Below are 25,230 nucleotides of genomic sequence, written 5' to 3'. Positions count from 1 at the left end.
TTTACAGTTCAAAGCATGGCCAAACAGCAAACAGAAATAGGGCAAAACTAGCATGCAAAAATGGCCCTAAACATGAGATTAAGAAGCAACTCACATCTGCTGTCCTCAAACAGATTAGGGCCCTTCAACAAAGTTGAAGAGGGGCCCAAAAGATGATCTTTTACAGTTTATGGAAGGCCACAAAAACCAGCACAGATATAGCTAAACTCTCATGCAAGGAATGGGCCAAAAAGTGGGCAAAGAAGCAAGTGGCAGATGCAAGGCCCAAACAGAAAAAGACTCTTCTACAACACTGAAGAGGGACCAAAAATAATGCATTTTACAGTTGATGGCCAGACCCAAAACAGTATGCATACAAGCCAAAAATATCATGCAAAATATGGCCAAAAAGAGAAGTATAACACAAAGTATATAGAGGATGCCTCAAACAGTGAAATACCCTCAATGAAACATGAAGAATGGGCCAAAATAAGACTGTTTCCAGTTCTGTAAAATGACCAAAAATAGAAGCAAAATAGGCTAACAAATCATGCAAAAATGGGGACCAAAAGAGAGATATAACATGAAGTGTATAAAAGATGCCTCAAACCATGAGAGGCCCTTAATGAAACATGAAGAATGGGCCAAAATAATACTGTTTCCAGTTCTGTAAAATGACCAAAAACAGAAGCACAAGGGGCTGCCAAGTCGTGCAAAAATGGGGACCAAAAGAGAGATATAACATGAAGTGTATAAAACATGCCTCAAACCATGAAAGGCCCTTAATAAAACACGAATAATGGACCAAAATAAGACTGTTTCCAGTTCTTTAAAATGACCAAAAACAGAAGCACAAGGGGCTGCCAAGTCATGCAAAAATGGGGACCAAAAGAGAGATAATAACAAGTGGCACATGGAGGTCCCAAACAGTGATAAGCCCTTCTTCAATGTTGAAGAGGGGCTGAAAATAAGCCTATCTACAGTTTACATCATGCTCCAAAATAGATCACATATAGGCTAAAAATATCATGCAAGAAAATGGCATTCAAGAAGGATATTGAAGCAAGTGCAAGATGGGGGCCTCAAACAGGGTTGAGCCCTTAAGAAAAAGTGAAAAAGAGCTCAAAAGAAGGCCACTTTCAGTTAGGGCCTGAGTTCAAAACAGCAAGCATGTATGGCTTACAAATGATAAAAAAATGGACCAAAAAAAGGGGGAATGAAACTCACCCTTGAAGACAAGTCTTTAGCAACTCTTGGCTTGAGTTTGTAGCACCATTAGGCCTTAAAGAACACCTTCAAACTTCTGGAATGGAGGATGGAAGGGTGGGGGTTGGTGGTGTAGAAGAAATGGTGGTAGAACTTAGGAAGTTTTTTGCTTGAAAGGGATAGATGGAGGGAGATTTTTGTATGCAAGCTTGAAGGTAATTTTTTCTAACCCCTAAGACCAATGCTGCCTGCTGGTTATATGGACCAAAAAGGGGGAATAAAGGTGGGGAAAAGGTGGGGGAAAAGGAGGCAAGTTTTCCCCCAAAAAATATCCCCCGGATACAGATGTTTTTGGGGGAAAACAGCTATACAGCTGTAAAGTGCACAGTGTAAGGATTATGGCCGGCCACTTTTTGGAGTTGTAGGTGGCCGGCCGGCCACCCCCCCTAGCCGGCCGGCTAGGGGTCAAAAAGGTGAAGTTGATTTTCTGGCCGGCCACCATAAAAAGGTGTCCTCCCAGGTGCCCTCAACACAACCCTGTGGTTCAAAATTGGCAACTGTAAAGTAGGAGAGAGAATGGGCCACTTTTAAGGGGGGGTCAAAAGGGTCAGGTGGAATTACTGGCCGGCCACCAACTTTTAGGGTCCTCCCAGGTGTGTACAACACAGATATGTGGTTCAAAGTTCAAGAAAAGGGCCCAAGGTTGTTCAACATTAGCTCGGAAGTGAGAAAAACGGGCGTCGGAGGGCGACGGAGGGCGCCGGAGGAATGAAAACTGATTGTTGAAACAATTGCTGGCCTCCCACCCTTCTACAGCCTTCCTGGTGATAAAACAGAGGTACCTGCCAAAAATGAACGAAAACCGATGCAAAACGAATGTTCGGGGGCCAAAACGCGCAATTCGGGGCCCCGAAAATTGCCTGTTAAACACCGAAAGAGGCGTTCGGCCACGAAGTGGGTCTCTCAGACCCCAGTGTCCCTCAAAAGGGAGCAAATAAGAATTATGCCAAAAATTAGAGCAAACAGAGATGGTTAGGCGGTCCCGAACCGAGGCACACGGCCAACAGTCCCGAAAAATCGGAAACCGGGCTCCGAAATGGGCAAAATGACCTATGGCCACAAAATGTAGCCCACGGCCACTGAGAGATGGTCTACGGGACCTCTCCCTTCCCTCAAGAAAAGAAACAGAGAAAATCAAGTCTGGTTCGCAAACCGAGGCAAGGCACAGAAGAGGGTTCGGAAGTCCAGAGGCAAGGCTCACGGCCGCGACTCTGAAACTTCTGAATGAGCACATTATGCAACATCATCAAGCGCTCAATCGGTGACGTCTGAGTCTTAAGGTCGGTCAAAAATGGGGTGTCTAGAGTTGCCCCTCTTTGACAGAACTTGGAAGTCACAAGTGACGGGAGTGAATGTCAAAGCCCAGAGACGACCCATTTTTGACAAGGTCGAAGACTTAGACAAACGTACAGGATAAATAGAGATGTGCCCGCAGGCAGGGGGCAAGATGCAAAGTGACAATGCAAGAAGCCGAAGGTAACTCAATGATCGTGCAAATGCAGCAAGTTGTAATGAAGCAAATATCCGCAAATAGATGCAACAGTTTTAAGCAAGAATGCAAAGCAACAACTACATTTCATGCAGTTACGAATGCGGAGGATTATTCAATCCTCGCCACGTCTCACACGGAGAAGATACGATACCTGCGCGATTCATCCGGTCGCACCAGCCTCAAATGAACCGTACATACAATATCGTGCCTGCAAAAGAGAGAAATTCAACAAGCACAATATGCTACCGACATATATTCAATTGATTCCGAAAGTTTGACACACGCAGTGCCGATGAGTGAATGCATCGCAATGCGAGAATGGAACGTGCGTAACAGCGCATGCTCAAACATAGAGGTATGGCAATATCAAGAAATGTGCATAATAATGCAAGTATGCTCATGAGAATGCAAGTTATGTGCATGATAGTGCAAAATGAGCATAAGTCAAGGTGCCCGTTTGTTACGAAACAACGAGCAAGGAAACGCGTGTTTCGGCGAAGGCGACTTGATCACGGCCTCCAATCCGCTTCCTGGAAAGGCTACAACACATTCAAAAGGATACGCTTTGATTTTGATGAATGATGACGAGACACATGTCAGAACTTGAAGCTGAAGTTCCGGCGGAGCAATTTCGCAACAGAAAGTGCACTTTCCTTGAACTTTTTCAGGTCCCGGGAACTCCAATCTTCCTCAAAATTTGCAGAGAGCTAGGTGAGCATGTGGGGGACATGGCCGGCTAGTTTTATGGAGGGTGGGAGGTGGCCGGCTAGTTTTCCAAAAAGAGAATGGCCGGCCAGCCAGAAAAGGTGGCCGGCCGGCCACCTGCCCAAATCCGAGGACAATTTGGTCTTTTCACCTCCTTTTCTTCATGCTCTCTCACCCAAACACTTTGAGCCTATAAATGCAGCCACGAAATCTTCTTCTCTTGCTTCCCAAACAATTTTCTCCCTCAGATCTGAGTTCCATACGCGTTTTCCAACGTCCCACGCAAGTTGTTTTCGCGAAAACATTCAGTTTCAAGCACTTTGAACTGATTAAATTTTGGTTTCAGGGCTTCTTTTCTCATTTTCGCCACTTGAGGTGAGTTTGTCACAATATTTGGAAGATTTTCTCGGCAGTTGACTTTTGTTGACTTTTTCATTTCCCGAGAGTTGACTTTTGTTGACTTTTTCCAATTTTGGCTCATTTTCGCTCATTTTTGCTCCTTTTGCAGATTTTCTGAAAAATGGCGGGTAATTCTCCTCATGGTGGAGGTTTTTCGGGTGCTGGGGATGATTTTGATGCCATGACTTTGCCCCCGAGGGTTCGCCCCTTTATTCCCGGGAGGTATGCTCCGCCAGCACATGTCCTTCCCTGGGCCGTTTTTCGTCATTTCACTGATTTTGATGAGCGAGCACCTGGGGATCTACTCTTGCGGGAGCCAGAGCATCACCTCTCTTACGAGGCACGAGAGGTATTTACTTCATTTTCTGCATTTTTCGTGCATTTCGTGCCTTTGCCATGATTGAACACGCAGTTTAGCTTATGACATAGTACTTTGTTTGCATCCTGAACACGTAGCTTAAACATTTGAATTTCTGAACACTCGGCTCATTAATTGATTGCGAATGCACGACACACATTAGTTAAGAAGTGGACACACGACTCAAACACTGATTTGTCGAACACATAGCCCGAATTTGAAGGTGAACACACAGCACACACTGACTAGGAGTAGAACACGCAGCCCGAACTCCGATTTTCTGAACACGCAGTCCAAGTTGAAGGTGAACGCACAGCCCACACTAATTGAGAGTAGAACACGCGACCCAAACTCTGATTTTCTGAACACGCAGCCCAGATTTGATTGTGAACACGTAGCCCACATTGATTGAAAGTTGAACACGCAGCCCAAACTTTAATTTTCTGAAATTTGAACACGCAGCCCAAATTTGATTGTGAACACGCAGCCCACATTTGATTGAAAGTTGAACACGCAGCCCAAACTTTAATTTTCTGAAATCTGAACATGCAACCCAAATTTTAGGTGAACACGCAGCCCACATTGATTGAAAGTTGAACATGCAGCCCAAACTTTAATTTTCTGAAATCTGAATACGCAGTCCAAATTTTAGGTGAACACGCAGCCCACATTTGATTGAAAGTTGAACACGCAGCCCAAACTCTAATTTTCTAAAATCTGAACACGCAGCCCAAATTTTAGGTGAACACGCAGCCCACATTGATTGAAAGTTGAACACGCAGCCCAAACTTTAATTTTCTGAAATCTGAACACGCAGCCCAAATTTTAGGTGAACACGTAGCCCACATTTGATTGAAAGTTGAACACGCAGCCCAAACTCTAATTTTCTCAAATCTGAACACGCAGCCCACATTTGATTTTTCTGAAATCTGAACACGCAGCCCAAATTTTAGGTGAACACGCAGCCCAAATTTTAGGTGAACACGCAGCCCACATTGATTGAAAGTTGAACACGCAGCCCAAACTTTAATTTTCTGAAATCTGAACACGCAACCCAAATTTTAGGTGAACACGCAGCCCACATTTGATTGAAAGTTGAACACGCAGCCCAAACTTTAAATTTTCTGAAATCTGAACACGCAGCCCAAATTTTAGGTGAACACGCAGCCCACATTGATTGAAAGTTGAACACGCAGCCCAAACTTTAAATTTTCTGAAATCTGAACACGCAGCCCAAACTTTAAATTTTCTGAAATCTGAACACGCAGCCCAAACTTTAGGTGAACACGCAACCCACATTTGATTCATTTGCACGCAGCTTAAACATCACATTTTGAACACATAGCTCACACATTTCACTGGCACACAGCTCATTCATTTCATTGGCACACAGCTCATTCATTTTTATACTGAAACATGTATTCATTCTGAATGCAAGTTGGTTCTCGCGGTGTACGGGGATATGGCTCCACCGCCGCGAGGGAATTGTATGTTGAGCTCCCGGAGGCTGTCCGGGATTTAGTAGATCTGGCAGGGTTCGGGGCCTTCTGCATTGGATTATCACGTTGTCCTGCCAGGAGGACACTAATGGCGGCTTTGGTGGAGAGATGGTGGGACACCACCAACTCCTTTCATTTCTCTGCCACTGGGGACATGACTATGACGCCTCTGGATTTCGCTGTGTTGACCGGCCTGGACATAGGAGGTTGGTCCATCCCTTATGATGAGGACATGGGCGAGTGGGAGGCCGCTTGGATATATCTACTGGGGGCTCGCCCGCCCGTTAACAGAGCCTCCGAGAGAGTTCGATACACTTGGTTCTCTTCCCAGTTCCGGCGGGCGGAGATGGAGCCTGGGACTCCTGAGGAGACAGAGCAGTATGCCCGCGGTTTCCTTATGTTCCTCTTCGGGACTACTCTGTTTGCCGATAGAGGGAACACGGTGGGGCTATATCTGTTGAGCGCTCTGGTTGACCTATCACAGGCCAGTCGATACGACTGGGGTGGCGCCGGCCTAGCTACCCTTTATTGTTACATGAGCGCGACATCCCGCGGGCAGGGAGATCTACTCGGCGGTTATTGGAGAGCCTGGGAGGTACTTTCTGTCCTCTTGATTTACATTTCTGCTCCTCATTACTTGTACATTGCACACACAGTGCACTTTACAGTCTATATTTTGCCCTCAGCACTTTGTACATACATTCTGCACTGCTTTTCTCAGTTATGGCTCTACGTATACTTCCCGACGTTAGGCCCAGAGTTGGAGGTGGCAGGGCTTCTCATGACCCCGTATTCACTGGTATTCGAGGGCCCGCACCGGCCGAGACCCCGAGAGACTCTCATTTATCTACGACAGTATTTTGAAACTGTGCGACCGTCGGAGGTATTTCAAAATTCTCGGCCCCTTCCATTTTCATCTTTGATTTGCTCCACATATTCTCGATTTCTGATTGACTCGTGCATTTGTTATCCGCAGATTACATGGTAGCCCTGGGCGCCCTTGGGTGGTGGTCTCCGATTTCAGTATGGCGGAGGATCGGGCACCTCCCAGTACAGGGTCCTGCTCGAAGGACCAGTTGGTAGAGCATGGTTTCTGGGGGAACGCTTTCTGCGTCAGGTATGGGGGTACGATTCTCAGGATCCTCCCGCAGCACCCCCAGCCGGTATGCGGACCGCTGATAGACTCTCTTCCCAGGAGGTAGTCGGTGCCATGCTGGGTAGTGATGCTTTGCTACATCTCGAGGAGGGGGACTACGCCACTTACCGTCATACATATTTGATGCCTCCATTGACGGGAGTTCGCACCCCGATGACGAGGTCTGCTGGTACGTCATCTTCGAGCCAGGCCCGGGCTCGGGCTGCAGATGCCCCTTCCACCAGCAGGGCTGGTACATCTAGAGGTGGGGGGAGATCGGTTCCTCCAATTCCTCCGACTTATTCTCATCTTGGATGGCCAGACATGCCGACTGAGCTGATGGGGTGGCAGTATGGGGCTATCTCTCCGACTCCGATCCCGCTAGAGCCTCCGATGCCTGGTGATCGATACGCCATTGATCCCGACTCACCAGTAGTAGGCTCCACTATTTTTCATTCATCATTTAAACATTTGGACATTCATTTATTCACTGATGATTATGAGCTCCTATTTGTAGCCACCCCGAGAGTACGTGGAGGAGGTGGTCGGATTGGTGGCCTCACTCGAGGGCATGGTCCTGCGGAGGGAGGCACAGTTGTCTATCGCGGGCATTCAGGTACCCTTCAGTTTTCTAGCATTTATCATACTTCTGATGACATGCTGATTTCTACTGCATCGATAGGCTACTTGTGTAGAGCACATCTAACACACACCCCACTTGTACACTGCGTTTACATGTACTCATTTCATGTAGTTTCTTCTTGTATCTGCATCTGATGTACACATTTGGACTGATGTATTTGAATTGAACCCTTTATTTTCAGATGCCCCCGATGTACGCTCAGCCGCCGGCCAGGCCACCTGGGCCTCCTTGGGGAGCTGGGCCATCTGGGCCCTTTTACGGAGCTAGGCCATCCAGGCCTTCTCAGGGAGCTGGGCCATCCAGGCCTTTCCGAGGATCTGGGCTATCTAGGCCTTTCCGAGAAGCTCGAGGAGGGTACTCCCGCAGACGCAGGGCGCATGTTATAGAGGCAGAGCCTGATGAGGAGGAGGAGGAGGAGGAGGAGGACCCCACAGACCGTCAGTCAGAGACATCTGCTGAGGAGGGGGACTCCGGTCTTGGTTTCGGGAGTAGAGACGAAGCCGAGGGGGATCCAGAGGACGACAGCTCTGGCCCGGATGATGATGGTGATGAAGAGGTTGTCCTGCAGAAGAGGACGAGGAGGGCCTCTTATTCCCGCTCCTGAGAGCACAGATGTAGCCCGTTTCCTGTTTTATTTATCTTTTTGCTAGTAGTTATAGCACATTTGTACATTATCAGGCAGTTTATTTTCTGTAAAACTTGCGCCTTAGTCTGTAAAATGTTGTAACCAGCGAGGCATGATGGGACGAAACAACTTTTGAAAAAAAGTATTGTATTTTAAACACTTAGCATCATATCGCATCATTTTGCACCAAAATGAGATTGAATGGAAACATGCATTGCATTTTGCCCAGTCAGGTAGTGAACCGACGCAACAACCTAACTTTCCAAGATATAACAAAATCTTAGCAAGTTTACAACTCGATAAACGAAATACAATAACCTTGACAATGCAAATAAACAAGACTCAAATAAAGATTGCTTAAACAGAGAGTAACAACTCAAAAAAACACGAAAGCACGACAGCTCGACAAACAACTCGATAAACAAAACGACAACTCGATAATCAAAACAACAACTCGATAAACAAAACTCAACAACACAAAGTGTACTCCGGACGATCTGGGCGACGGAATGCATCCAAAACGGAGGGAAATGAAGGCTTTTGACACATCCAATGCATGGAAATGCTTGAAACTTTCCCTCGGAGGGTAAAACAGGGCCAAGGGGATACACTGGAGCATGGCCGGCCAGTTTTATGGAGGGTGGGAGGTGGCCGGCTGATTTTCAAAAAGCAAATGGCCGGCCAGCCAGAAAAGGTGGCCAGCCGGCCACTTATTCCTGCAGCCACCCAATTTCTGACACGTGTCCTCCTGAATAGTGTTTTTAACTCTTTAAAAGCCCCAGCTCCATGGTTGATTCAATTCACCTCAGTTTTGCATTTAGAAATGGAGGCGTTTCTTGTTGAAAACCGCACTGCTTGGATCGCTTCTCTAGATGGCTCGGAAAAGCTGAACTTCCGAGGTTTCGGCTTGAATGCACTGTTCACGCTGAGCCGCACTCCGTTGCACCTTCCTTTCCTCCATGCCGCGGCGAGGTTTTGGAACCCGGTGACGCATGTCTTCAGCTTTGGCGGACAAGAGGTATGTCCGACTTTTGAAGATTTTCAAGTTTTGATGGAATATGAAAGCGAAGAAGAGATGTTGCCCCAGTTTCGCTTTGGTCATGCCCAGACTTTGGGGCGGATGTGCGGACTCACCGCTCATGATGCTCGATCTCTGACCTGTAATGGGGAACTGGATATCCTCGGTCTAATCCATCGCTTTTCTGACGCCGGCGACCGCAGCAACCATTATTGGCAAATTTTCCGGCAACACACCCTTTGCTTGTGCTTGTTGTCCCACTTTCTGCTTTCCTCGGGTTTCGGTGGAGCTAGCATTCGCCTGGTCGAAGTTACCCAAGGCTTGAGGGAAGGGAAGAGTTGCATTGCCATGACCCTAGCCGAGACCCTGATGGGCTTGGATGCTTTTCATCGCCGGGAGACGACTAGATTTGCTGGGAGTCCACTGCTGCTGCAGGTAATGTTTCCCACCCCATCTCACATATATATTTGCTCACATCACTCGGCCCTCAGGCTCGATTTTTCTCACAAAACCCTTGTCTTACTTTTCTCTCATCGTACATCTCTCTGTTCTTTATTCTCTCATTTTTCATCCCTCCCCAGGTATGGTTAATGGATAAATTACAGGTTGTGGACTCTTGCCCGGCCTACTCAGCTAGAGGCTATTTCTTTCGACAGCACCTAGTCAATGCCCTTGATAAAAGGTGGTGGTTTGACTGGATGTGCAATTTGTCTGCAGACCGTATTGCTTGGCGTTGTCCTTGGCTCAATCTCCCGGCAATGAGCTATAGCATGTCCCGGCTAATCGGGATCTAGTTGGTTGGTCTCACTGTAACAAGTCCGCGAGGGACCGCTACAGTTCGGACTCTCGATTTGTGTCACGGTTCTTAATCTGAACCAAAGAGTCCAAATTTGGCAAATCGTTTTGAGAAACAGATTTTTTTGAAAAGAAGTGCCAAACATGGACTGCTTTGCCAGATACAGAGTCGCCACCTAAATGTTTTTTTAATGGGGAAATTTAGGAAACCCTGACTCGGTGCCGAAGGCCACGTGTCCGTCATCACCAAAGATGCCTCGGCTCGGGAACTTGGGTACGATCGGGGAAGGTCAGCTATGAGCACCCCCTTTCGCCCGGTCTGAAGACCGACCTCTACTAACCGTGATATCCAGTTTTGAAAACGTTATGTGTTCTTATCCCGATTATTAGCCTAGAATTACTATGTTATGCGCGCAGCAAACAAGTATAGACCAAATCGCTCAAATTGGAACAAAACATTTCATGTTTGTTTTGAAAATGGTTTGCTACTCGCAAGTAGGCTAAAATGCAGATTTTGCCACCCTCAAGTGGGTTTTTGGAAAAAATGGTTTTGCCACTATCCTGTGGGCTTAAAATTCACAGTTTTAACGCATTATCCCAACTTAAGCAATTTGACCTCCACCCACAGGCATTCAAGCAATTTATCTCATGTAAACACTTAGCCGCATGGCAAGCATACTGTTATGGCAACATTCACACGCATGTTGGATGCTAAAGCATAACCACTTACATTGTACTCCGTGCCAAAACAATAAACTAGTTAGCAAATGTGCGTGTCCTAGTTCATGTTATTTTTCCTAATGTAACACATACAAGATGCAATTTTAGTTAGGCTCGGTTAACCTAAATATGGCATACGATATGCAACCAACTGATTCATGTATTCAATTTTGGAATTTGAAAATACGAATGCGGTTAGTATGATGTACCGAGCCCGGTGTATGTCAACAGATGCATGAATGCACGCATGCATATCATAAGGTATGCTAATTTCAAAAATGCCCTAATCTACCATCATAAGCAGGTAAATAAAAGGGAAGAAAGAAATGGGGATTGGAAGACATACACACACTCACCCACACTTATTACATGTTTACCCTCACTCAGAGGGTTCGAATTAATATTACAGTCCCAAATAATAAACAAATGAAAATATTACAAAATTTCCTAATTAATTAAAAGAAAGGAAACAAAAGAAAGAAGAGGGTGGCCACAGCCTCTGCCTCGGGGTGCACAGATGATGCATGCTCGGAACTTGGCTCGCCCGAAAAACTCGTACCGTACCCCTGCCTCCTCTGTTTGTACTGCCTCGTCTTCCTGAAAATTGCCAAAGCACTGGAGCAAGTTCCCAGCATCCAGCAGAGCACCACCGGCCAGACAGAATTACCACCGGCACTTCTCAATTTCCATCGGCACTTTATCGGATTCATCGGCACTCCAGATAGTGCCGGTCGGCACTAAATTCTGCCGGTCGGCAGAAACTTCCTGCAGAAGACAATTTGACAGCAAACAGAGAACAGACAGTGCATGGCATGGAGTTCTTGGACACATGTAAGCATGGTCCTACTTCTTATCATATTTTGAACTCAAAGAAGCATGACCTTCGACCTTTGAGCCGTCAATGGTACATGGCGGCTCAAAGAATTGAATTTGCCACTTAATGAAGATGCATGTAACAAGCAAAGTGAAAACCGAGGCCTTATCAAGTTGGAGTCAAAGGTCCCGATGACCGGGAATCGAGGCACTTTACATCACTTGAAGTATGAATGGTCCTTGATTCCCACACTTGGTTTGACACCCCAAACCAAGTAAATGCAATGCATGTAATGCTCACAAGCCTCAAATGTATCATGCCACCAAGATGTAAAGCACAACAAGCATTATGCAACCAACATGACAAATGTACAATGCTAAGCATACAAGGTACAAAAATGGTGCAAACATGGGCCAATTTGACCATGGGATTGATAAGCTACAAGGCTTAATGGAACAACTATGCAACAAACATGGAGCAAGCATGCAAGAGGGCTTAAAATGGCAAAGGGGCAGGCCCTCACCCTTCTCAAAACAGCGGCCAAAAGTGCTCAAAATGATGAACAATCAACTTATGTTAACAAGCAAACTTATGGTCCCAAAGTTAAGGCACAAAAGGAGACAACTTCCCGCCACCAACTGGACCTCTCATGGCATGATCAAAACAGGTAAAAACAGAGTTTTGGCATGCAAAATAGGACCCCAAAAACTCCTAATATGGCAGCTAAAGTATCCCCCATGAAACGAATGCGCTAAGGCTCACTCCTAGGCATAAGAGGACACACCCTCAAGGTATGAAAGAGGCCATGCATGCACACATACAAGCATGATTCTTGGAATAAAATGTGGTCCTTAGATGATGTTAAATCATGAGGATAATCACAAACATACATGTTAGAGGTCAACATGCTCAAAACTTTTAACCTAAAATACAAAGCAACCCTAACAAACATGTCAAGCATGACTAAATGGATAACCAATAAACCTTAAGCATGGAAAAACATCACTAAGAACTTCATGGAACTAAACCAACTCTCACAAGAATCATGGCCTAATCATGAGATGTATTTCTAAGCAAGATGGAGCAATACAAAGCAAGTATTACAAGCATACAAGGAGGCCCAAATCCGACCAAAAACAGAGGTTATATATGACCTAAGATGCCTAAAAAAATACTAAAATGAAGCCAAGAAACAACAAGCACACATGTTATCCTTTTGAGCCCAAAAAGCAAGGAAACAAAACCATAAAGGGAGAGGGGTGTCCCTCCCCTATGCAAGACTTCAAACCAATTTTTTTGACACTAAAATACACTGATTTTTAGTGATGAAAAGATCAAAATGCTGAAGTGAACAAAACCTTATCAAAGAGGCACCAAAATAGACCAAACAAGGCCTATGAGGGTGAGTTTGCACTCAAACCACAAAATGACCTTAATGAAAGTGCTAGAGCAGGAAAATTTAAGCCTTTTTCATGTTATACACAAGAGCTAAACAGTAAAAAAAATAGGTAGAAAACCAATGCAAGTTTGGGGAATAAAAAGGAAGATGCTCACCCTTGAAGAACCCTTGAAGAAAAAATGGTCTAGCCTCCTTCTTAGGATCAAAACCAGTCCAAAACTCAAGAAACAACTCCTCCAAGTCCCTCAATCTCGGAGTAAGGTGTAATGGTGTGTGTAATGGTTCAAAAGTAAGGTAAAACACACCTTTTGAGCTAAAAAACACACACAAAGGAGGAGAGAGGGGGAGGTATAGAGATAATATGTATCTATATTGCTAAGGGCTGGTTTTTGCTTCTGTTTTTCTAACCTAGAACCAAGAGGAAAGCCCCTCTCTTATAGGACTCCCTCTTGCAAAGCTTATACAACAAGCTTGGCTAGAGGGAAATCCCTCCATACACGTGTATGGAGGGGAGAAGAGTTGGTGCCAGCTATCACAGCTGGCACAAAATATCTCCATAAAGTGGATGAACAGTGGTCGGCTGCCCAAAAATGCTATTTCGGCAAAAAACAGTGCCGACCGGCAACATAATATGCCGACCGACAATAAAGTGTGCCGACCGGCAAACAAAAGTGCCGATGGAAGAGAAAGACCAGCCGGTGGCCTCCAGCCACTGCCGGTGGTGTGTGGGGATGCCTTACATGGCATTCCCTGCCTCTCAAAGGCAAGATGCAAGTGTTTGGTGCAAAACCAGACACTAAACGGTTGAGTTCGGAGATTCTGAGGCAGGGCACGCGAGCCGAGACCTCCGGGAACTCCAAACGAACACAAACATGGATGATCATTGGGTGTTCAAACGGTGACGTCCAAGTCTTGAGGACGGTCAAAAATGGGGTGTCTACAGTTGCCCCTCTTTGACAGAACTCGAAAGTCATAACAATGACGGGGGTGAATGTCAAAGCCCAGAGACGACCTATTTTTGACAAGGCCGAAGACTTAGACAATCATACAAGACAAATAAGATACGCGCCTGGAGGCAGGGGCAAGATGCAAGACAATGCACGAAGCCGAGCATAACTTATGATCATGTAAAGGAAACTGTAACGAAGCAAACATGCGACGGTTTTAAGCTAGCATACCAAACTACACTACAATGCAGAAAGGATGTAAGAGAATTATGGAATTCTCAATACGTCTCACTCGGAGATAAAATACCTGTGCGGCTCGTCTGGTTGCACCAGCTTCAAATGAACCGTACATACAATATCGTGCCTGCAAAGAAAACGAACTTAACAGGTACAATATTGTTAGCAATATGCATGACAATGCAAGAATAGTGTACTCGAAATGCGTGACAGCGCAAAGCAAGTGGGGAGCATAACAATGCTTGCGAAAATACAGACATGTAAATGAAGCATGCGGTCTACGCAGGCAACAAAATTGATCATGAGCATGCGGTCTACGCAGGTGATGATATTAACAAATGTGCGGTCTACGCAATCAAAACATGCGGTCTACGCAGGTAATGAAATGGAATAATCATGCGGTCTACGCAATCAAAATATGCGGTCCACGCAGGTAATGAAATCAACATGCGGTCTACGCAATTTAAAACATGCGGTCTACGCAGGTATCAGAATTAACAAGTATGCGGTCTACGGAAGCAAAACATGCGGTCTACGCAGGTAATGGAATTAAAAACGCGGTCTACGCAGGTAAAACATGCGGTCTACGCAATCTAAACATGCGGTCTACGCAAGTAATGGAATTGAGAAATATGCGGTCTACGCAATCAAAACATGCGGTCTACGCAAGTAATGGAATTAAGCATGCAGTCTACGCAATCTAAACGTGCGGTCTACGCAAGTAATGGAATTAAGCATGCGGTCTACGCAATCTAAACATGCGGTCTACGCAAGTAATGGAATTAAGCATGCGGTCTACGCAATCTAAACATGCGGTCTACGCAAGTAATGGAATTAAGCATGCGGTCTACGCAATATAAACATGCGGTCTACGCAGGTATTGAAATTAAACATGCGGTCTACGCAATCAAAACATGCAGTCTACGCAAGTAAAGGAACGTACTATTACACAGCATAATCGAAACAATTTGCGGGGCTCACAAAGCATGAAAAGGATACGGGGCGGGATATTCTTCGCACGCATCGAGCGTTGCTCGCAGAAGTTGTGGCCTAAGGTCAACTCAAAGGTTCACGTTTCAAAGGTGTGATTTCCCGTATTGTGAGAGTGTCCAATGACGCGGTTGACCCGAACAAAGATGCGGAAGGTGCGTTAGTCGCAAGGGGAGTTTCACCGGTATCAATTCTGATACTTGGCTACCCTGCCATTCTACGCTTTATTTTCCTTTTTACTAGTAGTTTAAGCACATTGCACTGCCTCAGGCAGGTTTATTTTCTTTCTCAAAATTCACACACTTTGCAAAACATGTGATGGAAATGAAACGAATCATTTTATTCAAAAGATGTTGCATTTGGGGATCTTCTATGTATCGCATCGCAGGGTTTCACACCACAATGTGAACGAAATTGAACTCATTTTGGAAATTTGCCATCGTAATAATCAGGTAGTGAATCGACTTACAACTCGATAAGCAAAACAAGGACATGACACAACCAAACAAGTGTGAATACAACTCGATAAACAAATCGAGAGCTACAAGAGAGCGAAATACAACTCGATAAGCAAATGTTCCAAACTCGACAAGCAGACGGGCGTGGCTTCGCAAGAGTTTATCGCGGGGGGGTTTGGAGGTGGTGAAGTTCCCCACTTCTTAGCATAAACAGCTCAGGAAACCAGAAGGAAGTCCACCGGCATGGTGTAGGGACCACCGGCTGCAAGGAGTGGCTACCGGCCATATGTCTGTTTTGTCGGCAAACTAAAATGGCCGGTCGGCATATTTTTTTGGCCGGTCGGCACTAAACGAGGGGGACCACCAGAATGTTGACACCTGTCCCCCACTCAACCTTATCTCCTACAAAAGATCCCAGCTTCGTAGTTTTTCTCATTTTCACACTGATTTGCTCCAATGGAAGAGTTTCTTGCCCAAAATCTCACAGCTTGGATTGCTAGCTTGGATGGCTCGGAAAAAGTGAATTTCCGGGGCTTTGGCATAAATGCACTGTTCACTCTGGGTCGTACCCCGTTGCATCTCCCGTTTCTTCATGCCGCGGCAAGGTTTTGGAATCCGGTGACACATGTCTTTAGCTTCGCCGGGCAAGAGATGTGTCCTACCTTCGAAGATTTCCGAGCTCTAATGGAGTTCGAGCGCGACGAGGAGCTCCTGCCCCAACTTAATTTTGGTCATGCCCAATCCTTAGGGCGAATGTGTGGACTCAGCATGCGTGACGCTCGGTCTCTGATTTGTGACGGGATGCTGGACATTCCGAGTTTGACGGATCGGTTTTTCGATGCTGGTGATCGCAACAACCATCACTGGCAAGGCTTCCGGCGCCATGCCCTCTGCTTGTGCATGCTATTCCATTTTCTATTCGTCTCAGGCTCTGGAGGGGCTAGTGTCCGGCTGATTGAGGTCGCCCAAGGCTTGAAGGAGGGCAAGAGCTGCATTGCGATGACTCTGGCCGAGACGCTAATGGGCTTAGACGCCTTTTACCGTCATGAGACGTGCAGATTGGCGGGGAGTCCACTACTACTACAGGTAATGTTTCCCACCCGATCTCGTATTTCTGTATTGCTCACATCACTCGGCCCTCGAGCTCAGTCTTTTCTCACAAAACCCCGTTCTCACTCTTCTCTCCTCGTACATCTCTCTATTCTTTAATCTCTCATTTTTCAATCCCTCCCCAGGTGTGGCTGATGGATAAATTGCAGGTTGTGGACTCCTGCCCAGCATATTCAGCTCGCGGCTACTTCTTCCGGCATCGTCTAGTCAATGCCTTGGATGAGGAATGGTGGTTCGCTTGGATGTGCCACTTGTCCGCAGACCGTATTGCTTGGCGGTGCCCTTGGTTGAACCTTCCGGCAATGAGTTACAATACGCCTCGGCCGACTGGGATTCAACTGGTTGGTCTCACTCATTGTGTATTCTATTTCCCATTTCGGATTCGACGCCAATTTGGCCATGATCAGACCTGCCCGCCAGAAGGGATAGAGTATCCTGCTGCATTTCCAGCCCGAGGTGCGCAGCTTGCTTGGCAGGCCACTGCGTGGAGGATGAGAGAACTCCTGGCCCCCGCTCCTACTTTTAGTTGCACTTTGTCTGACGAGTGCATAGATTGGCTCAATGAAGACGCACAGATCGGGCCCAGCTTGGCATCAGAGGCTTCGACCAACTCTGGGAGGGGGCGCAGGAACACCTGACTTGACCATGCCCTAGATTTATTGCTTTATTAGTACTTTCAAGTTTTCTTTCATGAATGTAATAAAAAGCAACTTCAATTGTATGTAAGAGCAGGAGAACTCTGTTTTGAAATCAAAGAAATTGAAAGTTGTGGCACTGAAAATTTTCCACCTTGGTCCAAAAATGGTCAAAGTTGTAAAAAGATTATTTGAACAAAGTCAGCTTATATTAAAACTTTTCAAAGATATTTTTGATGTGGATTAGAACTGGACACGCCTGAGATCTGTCACTCGAGATGCACAACCCCAGATTCCTGCAACTGGAAAGTTGCCCCTAGTCTGAAGAGCGCCGCAGCACTGCATAGCAACGGAAAGTTGCCCCTAGTCTGAGTGGCACTGCACCGGAGATTCCAACGAATGCTGATGAACAAAGATGGCTGAGATGATCAAATGGACAAAGTTGATCGGGGAAGTGTTATGGCTGAACTTCAGGATGAAGCTGCTTACGTATCCCAAACATGGGAATCAAGCCTTACGTAGTTCCGGCTTGGGTTCGCTCGAGTATTTTCATTCTCCTTTTGCGCTCTAACTTTTGCCAAAGCCGCCCTTTGCGGGTTTTCAGCCTTGCGAGCTCAGTTTTTATATTTTCTAATTTTTTGTGCTCTAACTTTTGCCTAGGTCGCCCTTTCGGGTTTTCGGCCTAACGAGCCTCTCAAGGATAGTATTTCTTCAACTTGTCCATATTGATCGGTTGAGAGAATTCTAAGCCATCTAAGTCCATCAGAACCACAGCTCCGCCTGACCAGATAGCTTTGATGATGTAGGGACCAGTCCAATTGGGTCCGAACTTGCCCCTCGGGTCGTGGATGGGAGCTCGGTTGTCTTTGAGTACCAAATCCCCTTCCTTTAGATTTCTGGACTTAACCTTCTTGTTAAAAGCCCGAGCAATCCTGCGCTGATAACTCTGAACGTGGTACAGTGCTTTCAGTCTTCTTTCGTTAAAGAGCATAAGTTCCTCGAACCTGCTCTGCTGCCAATCTGCCTCAGCTATCTGACACTCGGCCAATACCCGTAAAGACGGAACTTCAATTTCAATAGGTAGAACAGCCTCCATTCCATAAACTAACGAATACGGAGTTGCTCCGGTAGAAGTTCTAATTGAAGTCCTGTAGCCCCACAGAGCAAACGGAAACTTATCTGGCCAATCTCGATAGGTCTCCACCATTTTCCGCAGTATATGTTTGATGTTCTTGTTGGCGGCCTCAACTGCTCCATTGGTTTGCGGCCGATACGTAGATGACTTATGAAAAGCCACGTTATACTTTTCCAACAAGTCGACCACTTCTTTCTTAAAGTGGGATCCATTATCCGAGATGATCTCATTTGGTACCCCGTAGCGACAAATAATGTTGTTTCTGATGAACTTTGCGACGTGCGACGCTTTCAACACTGCGTATGATTGGGCCTCGACCCACTTTGTGAAATAATCTATCGCTACCAGGATATACTCATGTCCGTTCGACCCCTTCGGGGTAACAGTTCCGATCACATCGATCCCCCATACGGAAAACGGCCACGGGGAAGTCATATTATACAACTTGGATGGTGGGATATTCATACAGTTTGCATGGATCTGGCATTTGTGGCATCGCCGAACAAAGCCAATACAATCCTCCTCCATGGTTGACCAGTAATAACCCTGTCTGAGGATCTTTCTGGCCAACATTACTCCATTCATGTGTGCACCACACTCTCCTCCGTGGATGGCCTCCATTAGGCGCTTCGACTCTTCAGCTTCTACACAGAGCTTATGCATTCCCAGATGACCTCTTTTGTACAGCTTACCTTCGTAGATGATGAGCTGAATAGCCATTCTTCTAATGGCCCTTTTATCCTTGGCGCTTGCCCCTAGGGGATATGTCTCCTTTTCCAAGAAGTTCCAAATATCGTAATACCAGGGGTTGCCGTCTTGGGCTTCATCTATGGCGGAAATTGACTCGTATGCTGGCGCAAACTTCTGATCAATGATGACTGGACGCATCCGGACTCCCGACGGGATGTCTATCATGGAAGATAGAGTTGCTAACGAATCTGCAAACCTGCTGTTCTCTCTTACGAGGTGGGTGAAATTTAGTTTCTCGAACCGAGGAATTAACAAATCCAAGGTTTGGTGGTAAATTATCATCCTTTCCTCCTTGACCTTCCAGTCTCCTTTTGCTTGAGACACAACAAGATTCGAGTCCCCAATGACGTCCAACCGTCTTACCCCTAGCTCTAGGGCTGCTTCCAGACCAGCAATACACGCCTCATACTCTGCCTCATTGTTCGAGACTCTGAACTGGAGCTTGAATGCTAAAGGGATACGAGAATCGTCAGGCGCTATCAGCAACACCCCTATCCCATACCCATACTGGTTTGACGCTCCATCAAAGTACATCATCCAAGTTTCATCCTCGATATGCAGAATTGCTTCATCTGGGAATAGGTACTCAACCGCTTCATCCCCCTCAACCGGGTGGTCGGCAAGGAACTCCGCTACCGCTCTCCCTTTCACCGACTTGCGTGTTACATACTTCAAGTCAAATTCGGAAAGCAATAGCAACCAACGAGCTAGCCTACCCGTAAGTGTTGGTTTCTCGAAAAGATATTTGATGGGATCCAAACGTGAAACCAACATTACAGAGTGAGCTAACAGGTAGTGCCGCAGCTTCCTGGTAGCCCATACCAAGGACAAACAAGCCTTCTCCAGTGGTGTATAGCGGGTCTCGTAATCCAGCATCTTCTTGCTCAGATAGTAGATAGCCCTTTCCACTTTATCTTCTGACTCCTGTGCGAGCATGCAGCCCATGGTGGTCTCAGTTACCGAAAGATACAATATCAACGGTCTCCCCGGTTCTGGCGGTGACAACACAAGCGGGTTCTGTAGATACTCTTTGATCTGCTCAAAAGCTGCTTGACATCGGCCGTCCCATTGGAATTTCTTTCCTTTCTTCAGGAGGCCAAAAAGTGGTTCACAAGTCAAGGTTAATTTAGAGATAAACCGCCTTATGAATTGCACTTTGCCTAGAAAGCCTCGCACCTCCTTTTCAGTCCTCGGTGGTGGCATTTCTAAGATGGCCTTGATTTTGGAAGGGTCGACCTCGATGCCCCTTTGCGTAATCAGAAACCCTAGCATCTTCCCTGCTGTAACACCAAAAGTACACTTCTGGGGATTCAGCAGCAGCCGAAATTCTCTGATCCTTTGAAAAAACTTTTGTAAGGCGGTGTAGTGGCCCTCTCTTTCTTTGGACTTGACAATCATGTCGTCCACATACACCTCGACCTCTTTATGGATCATATCATGCAATATTGTAGTTGCTGCCCATTGATAGGTAGCTCCCGCGTTTTTCAGCCCAAATGGCATTACTCGATAACAATATGTACCCCACGGGGTAGTGAATGCAGTCTTCTCCCGGTCTTCGGGCGCCATTACTATCTGATTATGGCCTGAGAAACCATCCATAAACGAAAGTAAGGTGTGTCCTGCCGTGAAATCTATCAGTTCATCAATGTGCGGCAAGGGAAAGTCGTCCTTCGGACTGGCCCTGTTCAAATCTCTGAAGTCTACACAGACCCGAATTCTGCCGTCTTTCTTCGGCACCGGAACAATATTGGCCAGCCAAGTCGGGTACTCAGATACCAACAGGAAGCCTGCATCAATCTGCTTGGTGACCTCTTCCTTGATCCTAATGGCCCAATCAGGGCGGATCCTCCTGAGCTTCTGTTTGACAGGTCGGGCCTCGGGATCAAGAGGGATCCGGTGCTGTACAATCTCAGGATCAATTCCAGGCATGTCTTCGTAGGACCACGCAAAACCATCTTTGAAATCTTTTAACAAAGCGACTAAGCGCTCGCGTTCCTCAGAAGACAACGTGGACCCGATCTGGACCAGCCGCGGGTCCTTCTCAGTACCAACATTCACAGTAGTGATTTCATCCATTAAAGGTTTAACAAATCATTCCTGCTCTTGATCAATTAACCGTTGCAAAACCGGAGGAATTTCTTCCTCGTCGTTTTCATCAAAATTTTGAAAATCCTGATTTAAGCAATAAATCAAAGGCACAGAAAAATACTTCGAAACCACATCCACGTCATTCTCATTAAATACTTCCGAGCCGTCGGATTCCTCTGCTACAACAGACTCAAAAGAAAATGAAAAAGACGACCTAGACAGGACTGTGGCATCTGGGTTATCACCCCCGGGAATACCGGACTCAGACTCAGTTGAGCTGGAATCTGATTCCGACGTACAAGATTCGGTAGAATCAGATTCCGGCTCACTACCTGACCCGGTGCTGCTTGATAGAAAGCCTTCTTCATATTGCCAGATGAGAGAAGGTGCGATGGATGCATCCAAAATAGCTGATGGTAGGCCCGCAGCCGCTTCATTCCCAATCACACATACCGAGGAGCTATCCCCCAAGCAACTCTGTTCGATCGGAGGATCTGAAAGCAGACACGCCAGCGCTGCCCCCATTTCATTTTCGGCGTCCTCAGACTGCACTTCCTTACTTTGCTCAGCCTCAGCCGATAAATTTGTCTGCCCTTCGGCAGTGTCATCCTCAGGTAACTATAAATCAAAGAAAATCTCAAATCCCAGTACGCGCTTCTTCTCCGTGTTGAGCCACGGCTCTGGGAAGCCACAGAACGGAAAGTCCTCCTCCTCCCGGACAAAACGTCCGTTCAGGGTCCCCTGAATGGGCTGGTGCATTAAGTCAAAGGGCTTTCCCATCTGTTTCGCCCTGGCCCTTCCGGCCATTTCCTTTCCTTTCCTTATCCAATCCTCTTTGGTGGGTAGGTAGCCCAAACCAAAGATATGGGGGTTATGTGGCACTTCGGCCGATGTTGCGGCGCCTTTCCTACCGCTCTTGCCTAATCCCATCCCGGGGATGTGCTGGAGTTTGTTCATGAGATAAACTGCTTGGGCACTGACATACACCCCTTCGTTAACTGCCATGATGTTCTGTACGACCCGAGCCTCGACCAAGGTAAAACCTGATATGAACACATGTTCTATACCGTGCTCAATTTCTAGAACAGGCGTAGATACCTCTGGTGGTGGATGAATTGATGAGTTTCCAAAAACAATGGCTACTCCCTTCCTATAGGGGTATTTCACCACTTGATGTAAGGTAGAGGAGACCGCCTTTACCTGATGCAGCCATGGCCGCCCCAAAAGCAAATTGAACGTTGCAGGAACCTCCAAGACGTGGAAATCTATCTCGTGCTGTCCTGGCCCAACCTTTGTTTGAATCTTAACTGTCCCCATTACTTCCCGGCTTGTGTTGTCATATGCCCGAATCACCTGGGCCGTTGGCACAAAATCTGCGACTTTCAAACCAATCGCATAAGCTGTCCTTGCCGGGCAGACGTTGATGGCGGACCCCGTGTCGACAAGTACCACAGGTATCCATTTATCTCTGCACTCGACAGAGATGTAGAGCGGTTTGTTATGGTTCGCACCCTCGGGTGGCAGCTCTTTGTCAGAAAAACTCAATGCTGGGGAACTTCCTCCCGAAAAGACTAAGCCCACCAGTTGTTCGGGCGTGGTATCTATGGAAAGTTTGGCCTTATCCATGGCTGACAGGACAGCCTGCCTATGTACTCGAGAAGCCATAAGCAGTCCCCAGATAGAGATGTCTGCTTGTATCTTTTTCAATTGTCTCAATACGGCCTCATCTTCGAGTTGCTTCTCCTTTTGTTTCTCTACTTCATTATCTCTTCCAGACGCCTCCGGTTGATCTAGGTGTGGAGGCTTGAAATACCGTCCACTCCTAGTCATGTGATCGACTTCGCCGATATACCAGGTATCATCTGGTTGGTTACCTTTCCAATCCTCGTCCGTGTGGGCAAGACATAGATCGTCGTCTTCCCACCACATACCATCTGCGACTGACAAGCATCTGTCTGGTTCTGGCACAACTGTCTCGATACTTGCAGTACCTTTTATCCCTATGCTCGCAGCATCCTTCGTTTCTGTGGCGGTTTCGACCCCCACGTGGCCTTTTGCTTTCTTGATCCTCTCAGAATCCTCGAATCTCTCTTGTTCTGACTGTGTCAATGCAGTAGGTTGCTCACTGATCCCTGTACTCAAAATGCTCCATTCCCGAGCGAAACTCTCAACACCGGCGCTCTCTGGCGATGCATTCTGCTCTTCGACACTCCCGGCCGTTGTTGACATTCCTGCCCCTGCCGGGCCTTGTTCTGACTGGAACTCCCCTATTACATCCGGCTGATCGTCTAACCACCCCGTGGCTTCTGCTGACTCTTCATAATCGAACCAGTTGATGGCCGAGTCTTGGTCATCGTGAAATTGGAACTTGACAAAATCCCCTTCCACGGCTGCCAAATCATCTGTTCCCTGTCTTGGACCGTTCCCTCTAATTACACACAGCTCTCCTTCGATTGGAAATCCAACATTTGGTCTATTCTGGCCCACTAGTGAAATGTAGTCACGCGGACTGTAAGCATTCCCAACATCATTCTCAGACTCCGCAGACTTCGGTTTGACAACCTCTTTCCTGTTCTCGATGGTCACCACCACTGGCTTGGGTTGGGTTATGGAGACGTCCATCATGCACAAATCGGTGCAATCAGGGAGGAAAACTTTAGGTTTAGGCAGGTAGGAGGGTGTGATGTAGATACTAGGATCGTAGGATGCGACCCCAGTGTAGATGAAATTGATTCTTTTGGGTGGTGGAACTTGGTTATGTGTGGGGAGAGGATTTGTGGTAACATTTGGTTTCTCAGGGGGTAAAATCACCCCATTATCAATGAGATCTTGAATTTCATGACGTAAACGAAAGCATAGGTCAGTGTCATGACCGTGCTGCTGGTGGAACGCACAATACTTGGCTGGGTTGTGGGTGGCTGGTAGTCTGTCGGGTAAGGGCCGCGGCTCTAGGGGCTTCAGATGCCCTTTTCTGATCAAAACCCCCAAAGCTTTGGACAGGGGCATATAAAGTGGAGCGAAGGTTCTGGTGTTTCTGGGAGGGTATTTGGCTGTTTGTGAGTTGCTTCCGGACGCACCGGAGAATGGCGTGGCTGCCGTATTTCTTGGGGAAGGGTTAGTGGTGACCATACTCACTTCGGAGGTCCTGGCAGTCGTAGCACCACTCGGGCCTGCATTAGCACTACGATTAAAATTTCTGCGGGGTTGCTCCCGGTCATTATCGATCCAACCTTGTCTTAGGGCGTCTTCGATCTGCACCCCCATTTCATGCAGATCAGCAAAGGTAGGAAAGGGGACTACAATCATCTTTTGCATTAGCCTCGGCTGGAGATTGCGCACAATCATCCGAATCTGGTCCTTGTCCGTGGGTCTTAAGGTCATCATCGAAGCCTTAGCTCGCCATCTGGTTACAAATTCTGAGAAACTCTCCTTGGGTTCTTGTCTCGTTGTCTCGAGATCTCGGGTCGTGATCTCGATTTGTGTGTTATATGAGTATTGCAGGATGAAGGCCTCAGCCATCTCGTCCCAACTTCTCTTGACGTTATCCTCCAACTTGGCGTACCACGCGGACGCTACACCCGACAGGGTACGGCCGAATAAAGACAGCTTCTGTAATCTGGTGAGGCCCATTGGCCTTAGGACGTCTGAAAACAGTCGCAGGTGTACCATAGGATCCTCAGATCCGTCAAAACGATCGATTTGGGGCATCTTAAACCAATCTGGCAGCGTCACAGCTGTGTCGATGTATCCATCTCCAATGTCCGGAATGGACTTCGCACCTTGAGATTTCTTGAATAGCTTTTCAAGCTTGTGCATTTTTAACGTCATGGGGTCTACCTCAGACTCAAAGGGAGAATCCGATACATTAATGGGAGTGGGTGCCTTGGATTGTTGAGGCGGAATCGGGGGTGGAGCCGGCCCCGTTGGGATGTCTGTATCTTCTTGGACATTCCGGACGTTTGGTGTCTCTTCGGGTATTGGAACCCTTAATGGAGGAGGGATTTGCTGCGAAGGTGATGCCTCAGTTTGCTGT

The 25,230-nt window shown here is 46.9% G+C and overlaps 1 protein-coding gene across 1 annotated transcript in view; it reads left to right on the top strand.

Moving 5' to 3' along the window:
- Positions 1 to 3,962: 3,962 nt before the first annotated feature.
- Positions 3,963 to 25,230, top strand: part of LOC145799464 (uncharacterized) — a 73,459-nt gene continuing 52,191 nt past the window's right edge. Inside the window, exon 1 of the mRNA XM_082889052.1 lies at positions 3,963 to 4,040. Within this exon, the coding sequence (XP_082745178.1) occupies positions 3,963 to 4,040 (78 nt within the window). The remainder of the gene's footprint in view (positions 4,041 to 25,230) is intronic.

This window comes from Camellia sinensis, chromosome 9 (genome assembly GCF_055761805.1).
Source record: "Camellia sinensis isolate YWXY chromosome 9, ASM5576180v1, whole genome shotgun sequence".
Lineage (NCBI taxonomy): Eukaryota > Viridiplantae > Streptophyta > Magnoliopsida > Ericales > Theaceae > Camellia > Camellia sinensis.
Note: the sequence above shows the minus strand (reverse complement) of the source record. Positions and strands in the feature narration are given on the sequence as shown.